Source organism: Marmota flaviventris, chromosome 3 (assembly GCF_047511675.1).
Source record: "Marmota flaviventris isolate mMarFla1 chromosome 3, mMarFla1.hap1, whole genome shotgun sequence".
NCBI classification, from domain to species: domain Eukaryota; kingdom Metazoa; phylum Chordata; class Mammalia; order Rodentia; family Sciuridae; genus Marmota; species Marmota flaviventris.
This window is the reverse complement of record NC_092500.1, coordinates 60,202,492-60,222,360: the sequence shown is the minus strand read 5'-3', so window position 1 is coordinate 60,222,360 and position 19,869 is coordinate 60,202,492. Positions and strand designations below refer to the sequence as shown.

Here is a 19,869-nt window from a genome sequence, read left to right as displayed (position 1 = left end):
TAAAGTTCATCTCTGAAATAATCTCCAAAGTTCATATTGGTGACTTCCATTTTAATTCAAACTCTTGGAACACAATCAGAAACTCACATGAACTCAGTTCAAATTTTCTTTGCATATATTAATATTGCAAAGACATTGGATGTTTGGTTTAAAGGCCCAGATTATCACCTGGGCAGTGGCTTATTGTCTGATTACACTCAGTGGGACTGATCAGGCAGGTGAAGGTATTTTTTAGAGTACAACATGTCCTGTGAAGTATCTACTGCAATAGATCTGCAGCCAATTTAGTGGAAACTTGGTGAGTAATGTAGGTGGTTTTCATCACTGCAATCCAACCCCACCTCGTAAATTTTATGGAAAATAAAGATAGGTTCTTGAAAAGAAATGCATTAGTTACCAATAAAGACAAGTAGACAGGAGTCACCAAAAGTATCTCAACAACACTGGCAGGATTCCAGAATGATTTCTGTTTTTATATTGCACAAAATCTTTCAATATCATCTAATTTGTAACCACTACTATGGATTATATAGGATTTTTTTCTCTACCTTCTTCCTAAATCTTGTTTTAGGTATGTATTCTTAAATAATGTATCCTTTAGAAATTTATGTAAATGGCTATTTCTAAAGACATTTTTTGCATAATCTTTTGTTTATCCACTATTATGTTACAATAATCACTTCAATGTTTAGTTCCTGCCTTATCACTGACACATGACACTTTTATTTCTACATTTAATACCATATTTTATTATATTTCAGTGCCTGGCATTAAAGTTATTTTTGGCTAACATAAATAATTTTCATATTGATGTTCACATAAATTTGTCCTGGTAGGAATGCATATACATTCCTCATGATATATGTCATAGTTGTGTAATACAATATACCCTCTAAATTGACCGAAATCATTTGTACTTCCACCAGTAAAGTTTTAGAATTCTATGTAAAAAAAAAAAAAAATCTGCTTACATGAGAGTTTAAGAAAACAGTTCTTGTGAAAAGCCAGTCCCTCCCAATAGAAAATCAATATTGACTCACATTGAAGGAAAAACACACTTCTACTCATTCAACATGAACATGTAGCCTCTCCTCAAGGTACCACAGCTCTTCTGTTTTTCACTGACTTAATTGCTTTGTTTTCTCATAGGCAAAAAAAAAAGTCAAAACATGAAAAGCCAAAACTTTCTGACAAAATTCATTCTCTGGGACTAACAGACACCTTGAAGGTTCAGGTTGTAATTTTTACACATCTCTTCCTCACCTACATACTCAGCATCAGTGGAAATATGATAATCATAATCTTCACCCTACTAGACTCTCACCCTCACCCTACTAGACACCCACCTCCACACTCCTATGTATTTATTCCCCCCAAATTTCTCGTTTTTGGAAATTTCCTTTATATCTACTTTTACCCCCCCCCCCAAGGCTGCTATTCAGCATCTCAACTGGTGTTAAGACTATCATCTCTGCTCATTGCTTCACTCAGTATTTCTTTCCCATGTTGAAGAGGGACAGTGAGATTTACCTTCTACCTGCCACATCCAAAAACCATTATGAAGCAAACCTACACAGAAAGGTTAGGTGATTTCCTCAAAGTCACACTCATAATAAGTAGGTGAGCTAAGAGCCCAATAATAACCACTGCCCCAAATGGCATAAGAATTAAATGATAAAAGCAATGAATATTGCTAAAACTCTGCCCAGCTCAGGTAAGATGCTCAAAAAGCTCGTCATGTTTCATTTTTTACTTTGTCATGTTCATTGCTTCAGTACCCACAAGAATTTACCCTCTTAGTGATGCTCAATGCCAGTTTCCTCTTGGGTCTGTTTGGAACATCTTCCCTAGCTACCTGTTCAAAGTTTATTCCCAATATTAATTTTTTTACAGTTGGCTAATTAACACTTCTGGACCTAGATCCCAGGGCAATAATTTATCCCTCCAGGTCTCTCCTGATTAAACTATATGAAATGTGCATCTCTGAATCTGATATAAAATTGCAATGAAGTTCATTACCAACCTTCAGACAAAATGTAGAAAATGAAGGGTTATGGGGATAGGAAGAATAATAGAATGAAACAGGCTTTATTACCTTATGTACATATATGACTGCATGATCAAAGTGATTCTGCAACATGTACAATCAGTAAAATGAGAAATTATACCCCATTTATGTATATCAAAGTGCATAAATGCATTTACTGTCACGTATAACTAATTAAAACAAATTTAAAAGTCTTTTTTTAAAAGAGAGAAAAAATGAGACTATAAAGAATAGGAAGTTCCTTGATCTTTGATGATTTTAATAAGCCAGTCTCAAGGAATTATAGGAAGAGTTCCAATTGGAAACAATGGAAAAAGGGTAGCAGCAAACATTTGATTAATTGCAGGAAGAACTAGAATGACTTCTTGTCTAATTAGGACCCAATAATCCTGCCTAAATGCTTTGTGAGCAAACAGGGCATCCATTAGGATTAGGAACAAAACATGTAATTTTTATTTCAACTTTTCATGCACATCTGACTTCTCAGGCCTGATGCTTGCTACTCAGCCTTCAGAGATACAATCTTTCATCGTCTTTCCTGTGTCAAAAAGTGAGTATGTACACAGGTCATCAATGTTGTCCTTCCATGGTAATGAATTATAAGATCCATATGAATTGAAATTCTACTAATCTTTTAATTTTTTTGTTATAAAAATCTCATTTGGGCTTGTTTTTGAATTTTTTAATACTTTTGTTTTTATTTTTATTTTTTTTTTAGTTGTTGATGGACACAATATCATTACTTTATTTATTCATTTTTTTATGTGGCACTGAGAATCAAACCCAGTGCCTTACACATGCTAGGCAAATGCTCTACCACTGAGTCACAACCCCAGCCCTTGTTTTTAAATTTTTAAATCATCAAGTAAGGCTGAAGTTCAAAGGGAAATTTTCCATTCTTTTTGTACAGTGTGATTCCAAAATAACTATTCCTGACCATTTTGTATTCTTCCAGACGTTGGACTGTATAAAATCCAGATAAAATCACACTATGTGTAATGGGCTGCAACATCTTTCTCTATCCATATGTTATAATCACCATATGCAAGGTACTACATAGACACTTCCTATTTTATTCCACAAAATAAATGATCATAATTTATTTGGCCATTTATTCGTTAGTAAAATTTTTATTGCTTGTAAGATTTGACTATTAAAAACAATGATGCAGTGAATATCTCCAAACAATTATCTATGTGGACTAGTTCTAGACTTCTATACAATATGAATGTGAATGTTTGAATTATAAAGCAGAAAAATCCACCAGGCCAGTGAACAGATATTCTGCAGAAGCACAAGTCTCCCAGTCATTGGGTGGCATGGCCTTGGACCTTCAATCCCAATGGTTATGATGGAACAAAGGCATGGATGGACCTCCATTGTGAATTTTTGTTCCAGAAAAGCACTCAGTTCACATGGCACCCTGAGGGTCCATAATTTCCTTGAAGATTACAACACAAGATAAATGTCCCAAAGGACCCTTGATTATAGTAGGTTCTTCTGTGGGAGAAACCCTGAATAGTCTATAAGGCAAAATCCTCCCTAATATCCTGTTACAGAATTATAACTTTGTCCTGCACCCTGAAAAGCAAAAAAGGAATCCTAGTTCAGATAAACACTTTTTCCTATATGTTGGTATTCTTCAATGTATTTCAATTGCCTGGGCTAGACTTGAACTAGCAATAGTTGTGCCTCAATCCCTGAGTCTCTGGGATTATACACATGCACCAATGTACCAATAGGTTTAAGGCAGTTTAAAAAACAACACTTCTTAGAATTATTGACTAGCTGCTATAATTATTCCATTAGATTTTTAAAATGGAGAGATTCATACAAATTTCAATATTTTGAAGCTTTCTTGGGCTCTATCTACTCCCTGGCATGAAATCTAGCACCTATGAAAAGAGTGGTTTACTCTGGCATTAACATATTGGGAATTGTTATCAGAACAAAAGGATTGAACAGGCATCCAATATGTTGGAGAGGGCTGTGGTAAAGCAAATCACCAAAGCATTAAGGCTGGGAAAGGATGACACATTCCTACAAAAATAATAGGAGAATTGTTCAATGCATCTGATAGCATATCAAAGCCAAGTGAGAAGTAGGGGTAAAAATTAAAATCAGATGAAACATTCAGGAGACCAAGGTGGATATTATTCTACACTGACAAGAGGAGCCCAAACACAAAGACTTCCAGGTGGGAATTGAAAAATAGATTTTGTGAAGGGCCAAAATAAGACCAAAAGACATTTTCTTTGGGTCAGATTAGACAGAGGAATTCCCTGTGAACAAGTTTCCAAGGAAATCTAAACCTCTGCCCAATATTCCTGAGCTCTGCTCCTCTTCTCAACACCCCTTTTTCTCTTTCTCAGCTTACCGGCACTAGAAGTTAGCAATGAAAAACCACTCTTTGACTGAATTCATCCTTCTGGGCCTATCAGATGTCCCAGAGCTTCAGATTATCATTTTCATATTTCTCCTCCTCACATACATGTTCAGCATCATTGGGAATCTGACAATCATCATCCTCACCCTGCTGGACTCCCACCTCCAGACTCCCATGTATTTCTTCCTCCGAAATTTCTCCTTCCTGGAAATTTCCTTTACATCCACTTTCACTCCTAGGCTGCTGTTCAGCATCTCAACTGGGATCAAGACTATCAGCTTTGCTGGCTGCTTCACTCAGTATTTCTTTGCCATTCTCTTTGGGGCCAGTGAATTTTACCTTCTGACTGCCATGTCCTATGACCGCTATGTGGCCATCTGCAAACCACTGCATTATACCACCATCATGAATAGCAAGGTCTGCATCCAACTAGTACTCTGCTCTTGGCTGTGTGGCTTCCTGACCATCTTCTTCCTAATCATCTTGACCAGTCAGTTAGATTTCTGTGGGTCCAATGTGCTGAATCATTATTATTGTGACTATGGACCCCTCGTAGAAATATCTTGCTCAGATACAAGTCTACTGGAACTGCTTGAATTTATCTTAGCACTTCTGACACTGGTAGTCACACTGGTGCTGGTGATCCTCTCCTACACAAATATCATCAGGACCATTCTGAAGATTCCCTCAGCTCAACAAAGGAAAAAGGCCTTTTCCACATGTTCTTCCCACATGATTGTCATCTCCCTCTCTTATGGAAGCTGCATCTTCATGTACATAAAGCCTTCAGCAAAAGAAGGAGTTGCCTTCAATAAAGGAATAGCTGTGCTCAATAACTCAGTTGCCCCTTTACTGAATCCAATCATTTATACTCTGAGGAATAAACAGGTAAAACAAGCCTTCGAGGATATGGCCAGAAAATTGTGCATTCTTATTCATTTGAATAAAGGAGAAAAATAATAATGTTAAATTGGGTACTCAAAAAAAAACTGAATGAAAACTATTTTTCCCATTATAAATCTGACAATCAGCTGAATGATTCTATCTTCCCACAAGCAGGTCTTGGGCTTATCAAAAATTATCAGGGCTGGGGGTGGAGATTAATTACACAGTACTTCACTAGAATGTCCAGAACTAAAAAAACATAATTGTTTTATTATCAAAAAGTTGCAAGTATATTGTGTCAAAATGACTGGCTACTTTTCAAAGAGATACTCATAACCTATGCCAAAAACTAATCTGTGGGGACAAATGCATGGAGTACTACTTACATGGCATATGTTAAGGGCTCCTGAGTGGCAGGCCACTCCCCTCATGCTAGGCTCATGAACGGCAGACCACTTACACCATAGGCACAGCCCTGGGCATGAGGCCATGTGTTGCAGTCCTGGGGCTCCACGGTCCACTCCTCCATTGGTTGCTGCAAGGACAGTTAGCAAGAAGTTGTATTGGTGGCTACCTATAATCTGCCTAGCTACCACCTGAGTATATATACATGGTAACTGCAATAAACTCAGACCTTCTTCCAGCTTGGTCCTGGAGGTCTTGATTAGCGACTCCACAGCCACTAACCTGTTCCGTGGACCTCCTTGCTGAATGAGAGAGAGCCCATGCAGCTTTCACCTGAACAGGGACCTGAAGTAAGCCTATAAGACAGGGCATGGCCCCTCACAGAGCGATGAAGAAGGGGAAATGGGGAACCTACCGAGTGCTACCAAAGACTCACAGCTGCAAGTGCTGCATACTCTCTTAGATACTAGAGGTTTAACCCTGAATAAGAGAGAAGCCAAGAAGTTCTGAGATGTATGACAGAGACTAACCCATGGATCAGTGCTGTAGATGGTTTTGATCCTACAATATGGGACAAGATAATGGCAAATGTGCAGCAAGCTGAAGTGAGACAGGGGTATACTTTACGACTACATTTTTTTCCTAATGTGACAGCCATTCAGCAAAGTTTAGGGGGCCCTGCAACAGACCCTTGTCATATAATGATGGCCCTGAGACTGTGGGAGACAGACAAGGGGAAAAAAGCTGGGGTGAAAATCTACTTCAAAGCAAGCAACCACAACAGGTGCAGGAGGGAGAGAGACAGGAAACAGTACTGCTAGCCTTCATGGTGCAGAAAAAGGGGACCACAAATGGTGCAGGTGCTCCTTCTACTGACCGAAAAAGACTATATCCTTCCCTGAGTCAATGGCAACTGCCTCCTTATGAGGCAGTGCCAAAGCCAGCAAGGGATTATGACAGCTTAGAAATGACCAGGCCCCTGGACAGGCCCAAGACATGGTCTCCCAGAAACCCATTCCAAGAGGCCAGAGATCCTTTTGAAGATCTAGGTAGGATAAGAAATGAAAAGTTGGGTAGGGAGTACAAGCCTTCCCAGTCAACATAGCCCCCACACCACAGCGCCCTGCCACTTGGTATCCACACTCATTGGGTACTCTGAAGGAGATGAAGAGGTGGTAAAAGAGGATGGGCCCTGGGAGTCTTTTGCAGAGCAAATGCTCCGGTCACTCAGTCTTGAACTTAATTGCCCTCAAGACTGGAAAGACCTAGCCAGAGCAGCTCTTGAGCCTGTAACATTTTTGGAGTGGAAGGCATTCTTCTATGATAAATGTAAACAGCAGGGGGATTGTAACCATACCACAAATGTGAACCTCCTGGCTGAATGCTTGCAGGAAGAAGGAATCTATAGTTCCCCTGCAGTACAAGCCACAGGCCCACCAAATTATTTCAATCAGGTGCAGCTCTGTGCTCTCAGAGCCTGGAAGAAGTTACCAGCCAGGGGAGGTAGAGTTTCTATACAGTGTTAAGGAAGAAATCTACTGAGGACTTGCTGCAGTTTATTGACAGAGTAAACAAGGTGGGTGCCTGCCAGAAAGTCAAGCCCTGGACACCCACAGCCACAAACCAAAAAGATGAAGGAACTAACTCTGGAGGAGAAATCTCACAAAGGACTCAACAATGCAAACAGACCTCACATAAACTAACCTGGGGTTATATTAAAGGTCTTGTTGAACAAGCCACCAGACTGGCCCCTTTGCCTGGTGGCAACCTCATCTCTGGGCCTACGATGGTGGTCCTATTGTGTGCAGCACTCACTGCTAACAGTGAAGCCTCCCATCAGGTAAGTTGGGCCCTAATCACTAGACCACACCTTCTGGCTGTTGCTAATTGGGAAGGAATTTTACCTAAGCTCTTCTCTAATAATTCCAACCTTATTGATCCTGAGTTGTCCATCCAGGAGGTGACTGTACCCTGGAATACCACATTTTCATAACTACTCTGCCCATTTATTTCTTCGTAGTAGACAGTGAAACTTATAATCCAGACAGTCCCCTCTGTTTTGCTCTTGCTATTGAAACTATTGTAGATAACTATAATAAGTCATATGTTGGGCTGTCTCTCACTGACCTTAGAGTTATAGTTAATGCTACCTATAGTCATAGACTCCCCCATGGCAAATGCGAAAAAAAAAAACCCTTTTGGCAAACCCCCCCCCCACCTCAGATAATGATAACATCCCATGGAATCAATCTGTCACAGCCATACCTTATCTCCGTGACAAGAGGAATTTCTCTGGGGAAGAACAACATCTATGCACCTGGGCAGGCACAGCCCCCTGGAATGTAACTGATGTTCCCAAAAACTGCATAGGCTACTGCAGTACATGCTACATGGGACAAGCCATTACCAACTATTATGCAGGAAATTAGTATGAAATGATAGATATCATGCCAATATTGCTGGCTGCTAGGTCCATCAAAAGAATAGGTCAATAGTGAGTCAAGACCCTAACCATGCCTATGCCTTTATGCCAAATTATGCCCACACCCACTATGCACAAGCTTGTGTTATGCCACCCTTTGCTATGCTAATAATCAATGATATTGGTGTCATAAATATCATTCATACAGTCAATACATCCTGCTAGCTCACAAATTGTCTAACCCCTACTATGAAAGCTAAATGTATATTTATCTTCAGAGCACCCCCAACAATCTGGCTTCCAGCGAACCTGTCCAGAGAGTGGAGAAGTCCATGGGACGTGGAGATGAAGAGTATTCTGAATGAGATCCTGCACTGTACAAGGTGTGCTATTAGCCTCATCATCACTGGGATTATTGCCCTGGTAGCTGCCATCACTGCCACAGCCACTGCTGCTACTTCATTCACTCAGAGTATCCAGACTGCTCAGACTGTAAACAATTTGTCTACTGCCATTGCAGAAGCCTTTGCCATTCAAAATGACTTAAGTAAACTGTCCTGAGTGGTTATTTTAGTCATTCATCAAGAACTAGACCTCCACCAGGAACAAATAGATACTCTGTTTATGTTGCAAAGACTCACTTGTGACCCTGAATTTCATAGTATTTGTGTCACCCAATATGCTGTACCTGAAAATGCAACCTTACACTTCTCCAATTTTTCTCAGTATATTGAGGGCACTTGGGATGCTAATTATGTTATGACTATGCATAACCTTACCAAGGCAATTATCAAAATCAATGAGACAAAGGTGTCTATCTTAATGGCCTCCTCTTTCAGGGCTTAACTGAACACTGGGAAAAACCTGATAAACAAATTAATAGATCCTTATAATGCTATTACCCTGGCCCTACTATTTGTGATAGTAATAGTTTTTTCTTGTGTTATGAGACACTTATGCAATCATATGAAGGCCACTTAACAAAAAAAACTGCAATGCTGGCTGAAGTCCTTGCAGTACAGTCAGAGTGGGGAGATGTGGGGACAAGTGCATGGAGTACTACTTACATGGCATTATTACACGTTAAGGGCACCTGAGTGGCAGGCCACTCCCCCTCATGCTAGGCACAGGAGCAGCAGGCTGCTTACCCCATAGGCACAGCCCTGGGCCTGAGGCCATTAGTTGCAGTCCCAGTGCTTGCTCCTTGGCCCACTTCTTGATTGGTTGCTGCAAGGACAGTTAGCAGAAATTGCATTGGTGGCTGCCTATAATCTGCTCAGCTGCTGCCTGAGTATATATACATGGTAACTATGCAATAAAATCAGATCTGCTTCCCGCTTGGTCTCCAGAGGTCTTGAATAGCAACTCCACAGCCACACTCTCCTCTACCCTGTTCTATGGACCTCCTCACTAGAAGAGAGAGAGCCCACACATGGAAACACAACTTGACCCAGTTATCACAGTCCTCAGCTTATACCCAAAGGATTTAAAATCACATACTGCAGTGATACAGGTACATCAATGTTAATAACAGCTCAATTAACAATAGTGTAGCTTTGGAATAAGCCTAGGTGCACTTAAACAGATGAATGGATAAAGAAAATGTGGTATGCAAAATTACATATAAGAGTTTGCAAGGGGAAAGGGGGAAAAAAACAAGGGAGAGAATTGAATAACAGCAGAAGGGGTAGAGAGGGAAGATGAGAGGGAAGGGGAGGGGGGATAGTAGGGGATAGGAAAGGTAGCAGAATACAACAGTCACTAATATGGCATTATGTAAAAATGGATGTGTAACCGATGTGATTCTGCAACTTGTATTTGGGGTAAAAATGGGAGTTCATAACCCACTTGAATCAAATGCATGAAAGATGATATGTCATGAGCTTTGTAATGTTTTGAACAACCAATAAAAAAATGTGGTATATACACACAATGGAATATTACTTAGCCATAAGAAGAATGAAATTATGGCATTTGCCAGTACATAGATGAAACTGGAGAATATCATGCTATGTGAAATAAGCCAATCCCAAAAAAACCAAAAGTCAAATTTTCTCTCTGATATATGGATGCTAGCCCATAATAAGGGAGGGTAGAGAAGGGAAGAATAGAAGTTTGTTGGGTTAGACAAAGGGGAATGAAGGGAAGGGAGGGTGATGGAAATAAGAAAGACAGTAGAGTGAATCAGACATAACTTTCCTATGCTTATATATGAATACACGATCAATATAACTTCACATCGTGTACAACCACAAGAATGGGATTCAAATTGGAATGGGTTGCACTCCATATATGTGTAATATGTCAAAATACACCCTACTGTCATGTATATGTTAAAAAATTTAAAATTAAGGTTAAATAAATAGTTTGGAAGCAATCGATAAACCTATGTGAAGGATCACAAGATGGCAGACTAGAGAAAAGCTGTATTTGTTTTCACTCAATGACCCAAGATTTAAGCATCAGAATACTGCTTCTCTACAAGGTGGGTAAAAGAAGGATTTTGCTGAAACTCAATATTGGACACAGTATCTTATAGACTCAGAAATTGAGGGTACATTAAACAAGGAAGAGGGACACCATTGGAGCTAAGCTGCCAGCAGTAGCAGCAGCATGACCTCAGGGAAATACAACAGGCTGTCTTAGTGCAGAAAATCCTCCCATCAGAGGGGCAACCTGCCCTAGGCTGATCCAGTGTTTGTACTGAACAATATACTGGTGCATGAAAGATGCCTCGTGTTCCCAATTGTCCACAGAAAGCCTACGCAGGAATCATTTTGAGGCTACCATGCTATGTCCTCTAGTGGCTATGTGAACTGAGAACTGGGATTCAGGAAATCTAAGCTGGGTCTGATAAATGGTCCTGGCAGACAGCCATGTAGCCCGGATTGGATCGTGCCTAACAAGCAAAGAGGAAAACAGGCACAGAGACTATTTTACCCAGGAGAATATGGATTGGCGAAGCCAGGAAAGCCCAGCTCCCTCCCCCAATTTTGAGTCTGGTAGCTCTGAGGACCAGCTGGGGTGTGGGGGAAATTTGAATGGGTGGGTGTAACAGTGCTCAGGGACTAAATCAGAAGGTGCGAAGGATTGACACCTCCACCTCACAAGTGGAACCATGGGGAGACTCCACAGGTGCAGTCTCCCGGTGTTGATCAGCAGCTGCTGGGCCCTGGAGGTGCACTGATGTAACATCTCCAGACCAATTGCCACTTAACAAAACACCTGGAGCCTGACTAGACCTAAGCCCCACTTAGGAATTCCTCTCACAGAACTCTGCTGCAACTCCACCCTGGGTGTGCATCTGATACAGTTTGGATGTGAGATGTCCCCCAAACCCCATGTGTGAGACTATGCAAGGTGGTTTGGAGGAGAAATGATTGGGTTATAACCTTAACCTAATCTCTGAATTAATCCATGAGGGGATTAATTAAGTGGTAACTGGAGGCAGGTAGGGTATGACTGAGGAAGTGGTTCATTGGGGGCAAGGCTATGGGATATATTTTGTATCTGGAGGGTGGAGCCTCTCTGCTTCCTGATCACAATGTGAGCTGCTTCCCTCTGCCACACTCTTCCTCCATGATGTTCTGCCTCACCTTGACCCTCAAGGAATGGAGTCTATTATTATTGATTGAAACTTCTGAAACTGTGAGCCCCTCAAATAAACTTTTCCTCCCCTAAAATTGTTCTGATCAGATCTTTTAGTCACAGCAGTGAAAAGGCTGACTAAAACAGTATCGATCTGGTCTATGCAGACAAAACCCCAGCTGACAGGACTTCCCATCCAACCCCCTCCTCATGCTGCCAAGAAGGGAAGCTGAGAACTTCTGAACTCCAACTGGCAACTTGGTGAGCAACACAAAAAAGGGGGGGAGGGTCTGGGGGCTGGGGTTGTGGCTCAGTGGCAGAGCTCTGGCCTAGCATATGTGAGGCTCTGGGTTTGATCCTCAGCACCACATACAAAAATGAATAAAATAAAGGCATGATATACATCTACAACTACAAGAAAAAAAATTTTAAAGAGAGAGAGAAAGGGTCTAACAGCCCACAGCTGCTAGTCTTGTGCTCAGTACCTACCTCAAGAAGAAACAGAAAGAAAGACAGTTGGGCAGAGACAGTAAACATATATACTCATCAACAATTTTGACTACCACAATGGAAATAATTCCTTAATTTTTCATCAATAATCTCCATATCTATCTATCTCCCTCTCTCCCCCACCCTCTGTATATATACTGAATGGTTCACGGACATTTGTACATTTATATATTTGTTTCTTATTTCTCATTTCTAGCATTTTTAATATTTATTTTTTTGTTATAGGTGGACACAATATATTTATTTTATTTTTATGTGTGTTGAGGATTGAACCCAGTGCTTCATGCATACTAGGTGAGTGCTCTATACCTCTAAGCCACAACCCCAGCCCTCATTTCTAGCATTTTTTTTTTTTTTGAGGGCAGTTATTTTTTCTTGCTGTGTCTTTTGAGGTTTAGGGTTTTGATTAATATTTTTGGGGTTTGCTTTGTATTGTTTTTCACTTTTCTGTTTCCCTTGTCTCTGTCTCTTTCTTTTACTAATAGCCAAATTTTATTGTTCTCTCTTTCACTCTTGCTTTAATTTTTTACTTCTGTTTTCTCTCCAACATCCTCATAACCATCACCTTCTCCATCTTTTCTGAATTCTTATTTCACCTTTTGAAATTGCAAACTCTTTTCTGCCCACCTATTATTCTTCTCTCTTAAATAACTCTATTCTTAACATTTTTAAGCACTAATTGCACTAATTAAAATAACACCTGCCCCCACCACTAATACTATAGCAATTATTAATGCTGTGGAAATCACAGGTGACACCTAATGTTTGGTTTTATGCCAGACATAATACATGATAATTTCCTGCTTTTATTTCTGTCAATTGCTCATCAAACCATTTCAGCTTATTATGCCAATAACATTGTAGGTATCATAGTAGGCACTAAGTATTTAGTATAATGCTATATAGCACTTGCATTGGTTGTTGCTATTATTTGTATTCCCTTAATCTGTGAGGTACTTGGAAAAACAACAGAGACACTAAGAGTTCATAGAGCATAAATTTCTGCTTCAAATCCATACTGATAGATGGTAAACATACAAACAATATGAAAAAGCAAAAGAACAAACTATCCCAAACAATCCAATATGCCCCAACAACAAATCCCATTGACACCACCTTGGAGGAAATGTCAGAGAAGGAATTTAGAAAGTTCATAATTAAACTGATCTACAAAGTAATAGAAAATATGAGAAGTGAAACCAGAGAAAAAATATACGAAGTGAAAGATCTCTCCAATAAGAAGATAGAGATACTGAAAGAGAACCTAATGGAAATCCTCAAAATTAAAGGAAGCAATAAACCAAATTAGGGCTGGGGCTGTAGCTCAGTGCCAGATTGCTTGCCATGCACATGTGAGGCACTGGATTCGATCCTCAGCACCACATAATAATAAACAAATAAATAAAGGCAGGCTGTACATCTACAACTGCAAAAGAAATTTTTTTAAATAAATAAACCAAGCTTAAAAATCAATGGAAAGCATCACCAACAGACGAGACTACTTGGAAGACAGAGTTTCAGGCAATGGAGACAAAATATATAATCTTGAAAATAAAGTTGACCATGGAGAAAAGATGTTAAGAGACAATGAACAAAATTTTCAAGAAATATGTGCTAACATGAAAAGGTCAAATTTGAGATTCATGAGGATAGATGAAGGCTCTAAAATACAAACTAAAGGAATGTACAATCTTTTCCATGAAAATAATATCAGAAAATTTCCCAAACCTTTGGGATGAAATGGAAAATCAAAAACAGGAGGCATACAGGACTCCAAATATACAAAGTTACAGCAGATCCATACCAAGGTACATTATTATCAAAATGCCTAACATACAAAATAAGGATAGAATTTTAAAAGCTGCTAGAGAAAACAATAGGTCACATTTAGAGGTAAGCCAATTTGGATCTCAGTTGAATTCTCAACACTAAAAGCTAGAAGGTCTTGAAATAATATATACCAAGCTCTGAAAGAAAATGAAAGCCAGCCAAGAATATTATACCTAGCAAAATTAAAATTCATATTTGAAGATAAAATAAAAACCTCCCATAATAAACAAAAGTTAAAAGAATTTACAACTAGAAAACTTGCACTAAAACATAAATGAAAACCAGAAAAATGATGAAGTACACTGAAGAATAGTCAACCAAAGGAGAATCTAATTCAACTAAAATTCACTAATCAAATTCACTAAAAACTCAAAAAAATCAAACTTACAGGGAATACAAATCATATCTCAATAATAATATTGAATGTAAACAGCCTAAACTCAATAGACACAGATTGGATTAAAAAACAGGACCCAACAATGAGCTATCTCCAAGAGACTCACTTCATAGGCAAAGACATCCACAGACTGAAGGTTAAAGGATGGGAAAAAACATATCATTTTATATGGACTTTGTAAACAAGCAGGGGTTACTATTCTCATGTAAGATAAAGTGGAATTCAAGCCAAAATTAATCAGAAGAGACAAAGAAGTCCATTTCATATTGCTTAATGGAATCATACAACAATAAATAACAATCATAAATATTATACCCCAAACAATGGAGCATCTACATATGTCAAACAAACCCTTCTCAATATCAAGACAGATAACCCAATCCAAAATGGGTTAAGGAACTGAACAGACATTTCACAGAAGAAGATATAAAATTGATCAACAAATATATGAAAAAGTGTTCAACATCTCTAACAACTAGAGAAATGCAAATCAAAACTACTCTAAGATTTCTTCTCACTCCTGTCAGAATGGCAACCATCAAGAATATAGACAATAATAAATGTTGGCGAGGATGTGGTGCAAAATGTACACTCATACCTTGCTAGTGGAACTGCAAATTGGGGCAGCCACTATGGAAAGCAGTATGGAGATTCCTCAGAAAATTGGGAATGTAACCACCATTTGACCCAGCTATCAAACTCCTTGGTTTTTACCCAGAGGACTTAAAATCAGCATACTATAGTGACACAGCCACATCAGTGTTTATAGCAGCTCAATTTACAATAGCTAGACTATGGAACCAACATCCCTCAGTAGATGAATGGATAAGGAAATGTGGTATAATGCTCAATGGAATATTACTCAGCTTTAAAGAAGAGTAAAATTATGGCATTTGCTAGTAAATGTTGGAGTTGGAGAATACAGTGCTAAATGAAATAAGCCAATCCCACAAAACCAAAGGCTGAATGTTTTCTCTAATATGCAGATGCCAATTCACAATAAGGCAGGGGGCACTAGGGAAGAATAGTGTTACCTTAGATTAGGTAGAGGGAAGTGATGGGAGGGGAAGGGAGGGGATGTGAGGATAGAAAAGATAGTAGAATGAAACAGAGATTATTACTGTGTGTATGTATGTGACTACATGACCAATATGATTCTGCAACATGTACACTCAGAAAAATGAGAAATTATATCCCATGTATGTATGATATATCAAAGTACATAAATGCATTCTACTGTCATGTATAACTAATTAAAAAAAATTAAAAATTTTAATAAATAAATAAAAAGAATCAAATAGACCACAATAAAATAATATTGGGTGACTTCAACATGCCTCTCTCATCACTGGATAGATCTTCCAAATGAAAACTAAATAAAGAAGGTATAAGAAATAAAAAAATACAATTAATAATTTAGACAACAGATATATATAGAATATTTCATCCATCAATAACTGAACACACTTTCTTCTCAACGTGGATCATTTTCTAAAAGAGATCATAACTTAGGCCATAGAGCAACTCTTAGCAAATACAAAAAAAAGGAGTGAATACTTTGTATTCAATCATATCATAATAGAATAAAATTATAAATCAACACTAACATAAAAAATGGAAGCTACTATAACATCTGGAGACTAAATAGTATGCAAATGAATGATGAATAAAAAATATTCAGGTAAATTATAATAATAATAAAACATATCTAAATCTCTGGAACAGTATGAAGGCAGTTCTAAGAGGAGAGTTCATAGCATTGAGCTCACACGTTAAAAGACTAGAAAGACACCAAATAAATAATCTCACATTACATTTCAAGGTCCTAGAAAAAGAAAAACAAATCAACACAAAAATCAATGGAAGTAATTAAAATCAGAGTTGAAATCAATGAAATTAAAATTTTTAAAAAGAGCAATTCAAAAACTCAACAAACAAAAAGTTGGCTCTTTGAGGGGCTGGGGCTATGGCTCAGCGGTAATGCACTTGCCTGGCATGTGTGAGGCACTGGGTTTAATTCTCAGTACTGCATATAAATAAATAAAATAAAGGTCTGTCAACAACTAAAAAAGTTTTAAAAAAAAGAAATTTGGCTCTTTGAAAGAATAAACAAAATTGATAAACCCTTAGCCAAGATAACCAAAAGAAAGAAGGAAAAATCTCAAGTTAATAAAATCCATGATGATAAAGGAAATATCCCAGACACTACTGAAATAGGGGATTATCAGAAACTATTTTGAAAATTTATACTCCAATAAGGTGGAAAATCTAGAAGACATCAACAAAGTCCTAAAGACATATGACCTACCAAAATTGAACCAGGAGGACCATGGAAAATTTACAGGTCAATTCCAAGAAATTAAATTGAAAGCACCTTTAAAAGCCTACCAACAAGGAAAAGCCCAGGAGAGGATGAATTCTCAAAGTTCTAACATACTTTTAAAGAAGAACTAACACCAATCTTCCTCAAATTATTCCACAAAATAGAAAAGGAGAGAACCCTTTCAAACTCATTCTACAAAGCTAGTATCACCCTGATACCAAAACCAGACAGACACATGAAGGAAAGAAAACCTCAGACCAATATCGCTGATAAACATAGATGCAAAAACTCTTAATAAAGTACTGAAAAATCACATACAAAATCACATTAAAAAGGTAGTACACCATGATCAAGTGGATTTCATCAAGGGATGCAATGTTGGTTCAACATACAAAAATAAATAAATGTAATTCACCACATAGATTTAAAGAAAAGAATCATATGGTTATCTCGATAGATGCTGAAAAAACATTTGACAAAATATAGCATCCATTCATGTTGAAAAACTAGGGTAGAAGGAACATACCTCAATATTGTAAAGGCTGTATGTGCTAAAACCCAAGGCCAATATCTTTCTAAACAGAGAAAAACTGAAAGCATTCCCTCTAAAAACAGGAACAAGACAGGATGCCCACTTTCACCACTTCTATTCAACATACTTCTTGAAATTCTAGCTAGACACAATTAGAAAAAGAAGAGCTCAAATTATTTCCATTTCTGGTACATGAATCTATATTTATAAGACCTAACAAACTCCACCAGAAAACTTCTAGAACTCATAAATGAATTCAGCAAAGTAACAGGATATAAAATCAATATGCATAAATCAGTTGCATTCCTATATTCCAATGATGAATCAGCTGAAAGAGACATTAAAAAACTATCCATTCACAATAGCCTCAAATAAAATAAAATACTGGGGAATCAATCTAACAAAAGAGATGAAAGAATAGCATTACCATAAAAACTACAGAACACTAAATAAAGAAATTGAAGAAGACTTTAGAAGATAAAAAGATCTCCCATGTTCTTAGATAGGCAGAATTAATATTCTCAAAATGGCCAGGCTACCAAAATAACTATATGGAATTAATGTAATTCCTATTAAAATTCCAAAGACATTCTTCATAGAGCTAGAAAAAGCAGTTGTGAAATTCATTTGGAAAAATAAAGAGACCCAGGGCTGGGGTTGTGGCTCAGCAGTGGAGCGCTCGCCTAGCATGTGCGGGGCCCTGGGTTCGATCCTCAGCACCACATAAAAATAAATGAATGGTATAGGGGTGTTGTGTCCAACTACAACTAAAGAAATAAATATTTTAAAAATAATAATAAGAGGCCCAGAATAGCCAAAGAAATCCTTAGTAAGAAAAGCAATGCAGGAAGAATCACAATACCAGACCTTAAGTTATACTACAGAGCTATAGTAACCAAAAACGGCATGAGATAGGCATCAAAACAGACATGAAGACCAGTGAAACAGAATAAAGAACAAAGAGACAAACCAACATAAATACAGTTATCTCATACTAGACGAAGATGCCAAAAGCATAGATTGGAGAAAAGATACTCTCTTCCACAAAATAGTGCTGGGAAAACTGGAAATACATATGCAGTGATCTTTGCCACTTGTACCTCAAATAGGCCATTAAATTTCAGGATATACAAAGAACTCAAAAAACTTAACACCAAAAAAACAAATAACCCAATCAATAAATGGGCTAAGGAACTGAACAGGCAACAATGATGTAGCGGGAGGCGGGAAAAAGGAGAAGGAGAAGAAGTGAAACAGACATGAAAAAAATGTTCAACATCCCTAGCAGTTAAAGAAATGCAAATCAAAACTACTATAAGATTTCATCTCATTCCAGTCAGAATGTCAATACAAGCAACAATAAATGATTCAAGAATACAAGCAACAATAAATGTTGTCAAGGATATGAGGGAAAAGGTACACTCATACATTTTGGTGGGACTGAAATTGGTACAACAACTCTGGAAAGCAGTATGGAGATTCCTCAAAAAGCTAGAAATGGAACCACCAGCTGACCCAGTCATCATACTCCTAGGTGTATATCCAAAGGATTTAAGATCAGCATAGTACAGTGACTCAGCCACATTAGTGTTTACAGCAACACAATTTACAATAGCCAAGCTAAGGGGTGAAACTAGGTGCCATCCACAAGATGAATGAATAAAGAAAATGTGGTAATACATACACATGATAGAGTATTATTCAGACATAAAGAAGAATGACTTTTTTACTTTTGCTGGTAAATGGATGGATCCAGAGATTATCATGCTATGTAAGATAAGCAAATCCCAAAAAAAACCAAAGGTCAGATGTTTTCTCTGATAAGTAGAAGCTAACCTACAATTAAGGGGGCAGTGGGGAAAATAGAAGTTCAGTGGATTAGACAAAAGGGAATGAAGGGAAGGGGGGTATAGGAAAAAAGAAGCCAATAGAATAAATCTAACATAACTTTTCTATGTACATATATGTACATCATGAATCTCACCATCATGTACATCTACAAGACTGGGATCCTAATTAGAATAAGATATATATTAAGATATATTCCATGCTTGTATAATTATATCAAAATGGACTCTACTGTCATGTATCACTAAAAAAGAACCAATAAAATAAAAAAAGAAACCTATGCTATAATAAATCTGAAGCTGTGATATCACATAATGTGGCACAGTTAATAATCTAATAACTGATGAAAAATTACAAAATTATGTTTTATTCTTTTTTAATGATTTATGTTATATACAGTAAAATTCACTTTGTGTCATACAGTCTTGTGGTGAGCCGTTCCTATAGACTGTGGCCGCCATTAGAAGATGGCGCCGGCTTCCACTGTGGCCTGTGATAAACAACTCCTTTTTTGGAGAGTTGGCACGTAATCCCTTATCACCCTATGAGAAAGCTCCACGTGGCAGCTTTGCATTGGGGCTTGAGATGCTTTATTAAGGCTGGGAGGGGCATCCAAGAGAGAGAAGAAGAAATATCAGGGACCTGAATAAACTGCTGAAAGAAGATTCCTGAGTTGCGTCTTCCTTGCGGGCAAGG

General features: G+C 38.0%; 1 protein-coding gene across 1 annotated transcript; it reads left to right on the top strand.

Moving 5' to 3' along the window:
• Window positions 1–4,442: 4,442 nt before the first annotated feature.
• On the top strand, window positions 4,443–5,393 carry LOC114086266 (olfactory receptor 6C4-like). Its single transcript, XM_027927502.2, has one exon. The coding sequence runs from the start codon at window positions 4,443–4,445 to the stop codon at window positions 5,391–5,393; it is 951 nt and encodes a 316-aa protein (XP_027783303.2).
• Window positions 5,394–19,869: the final 14,476 nt, after the last annotated feature.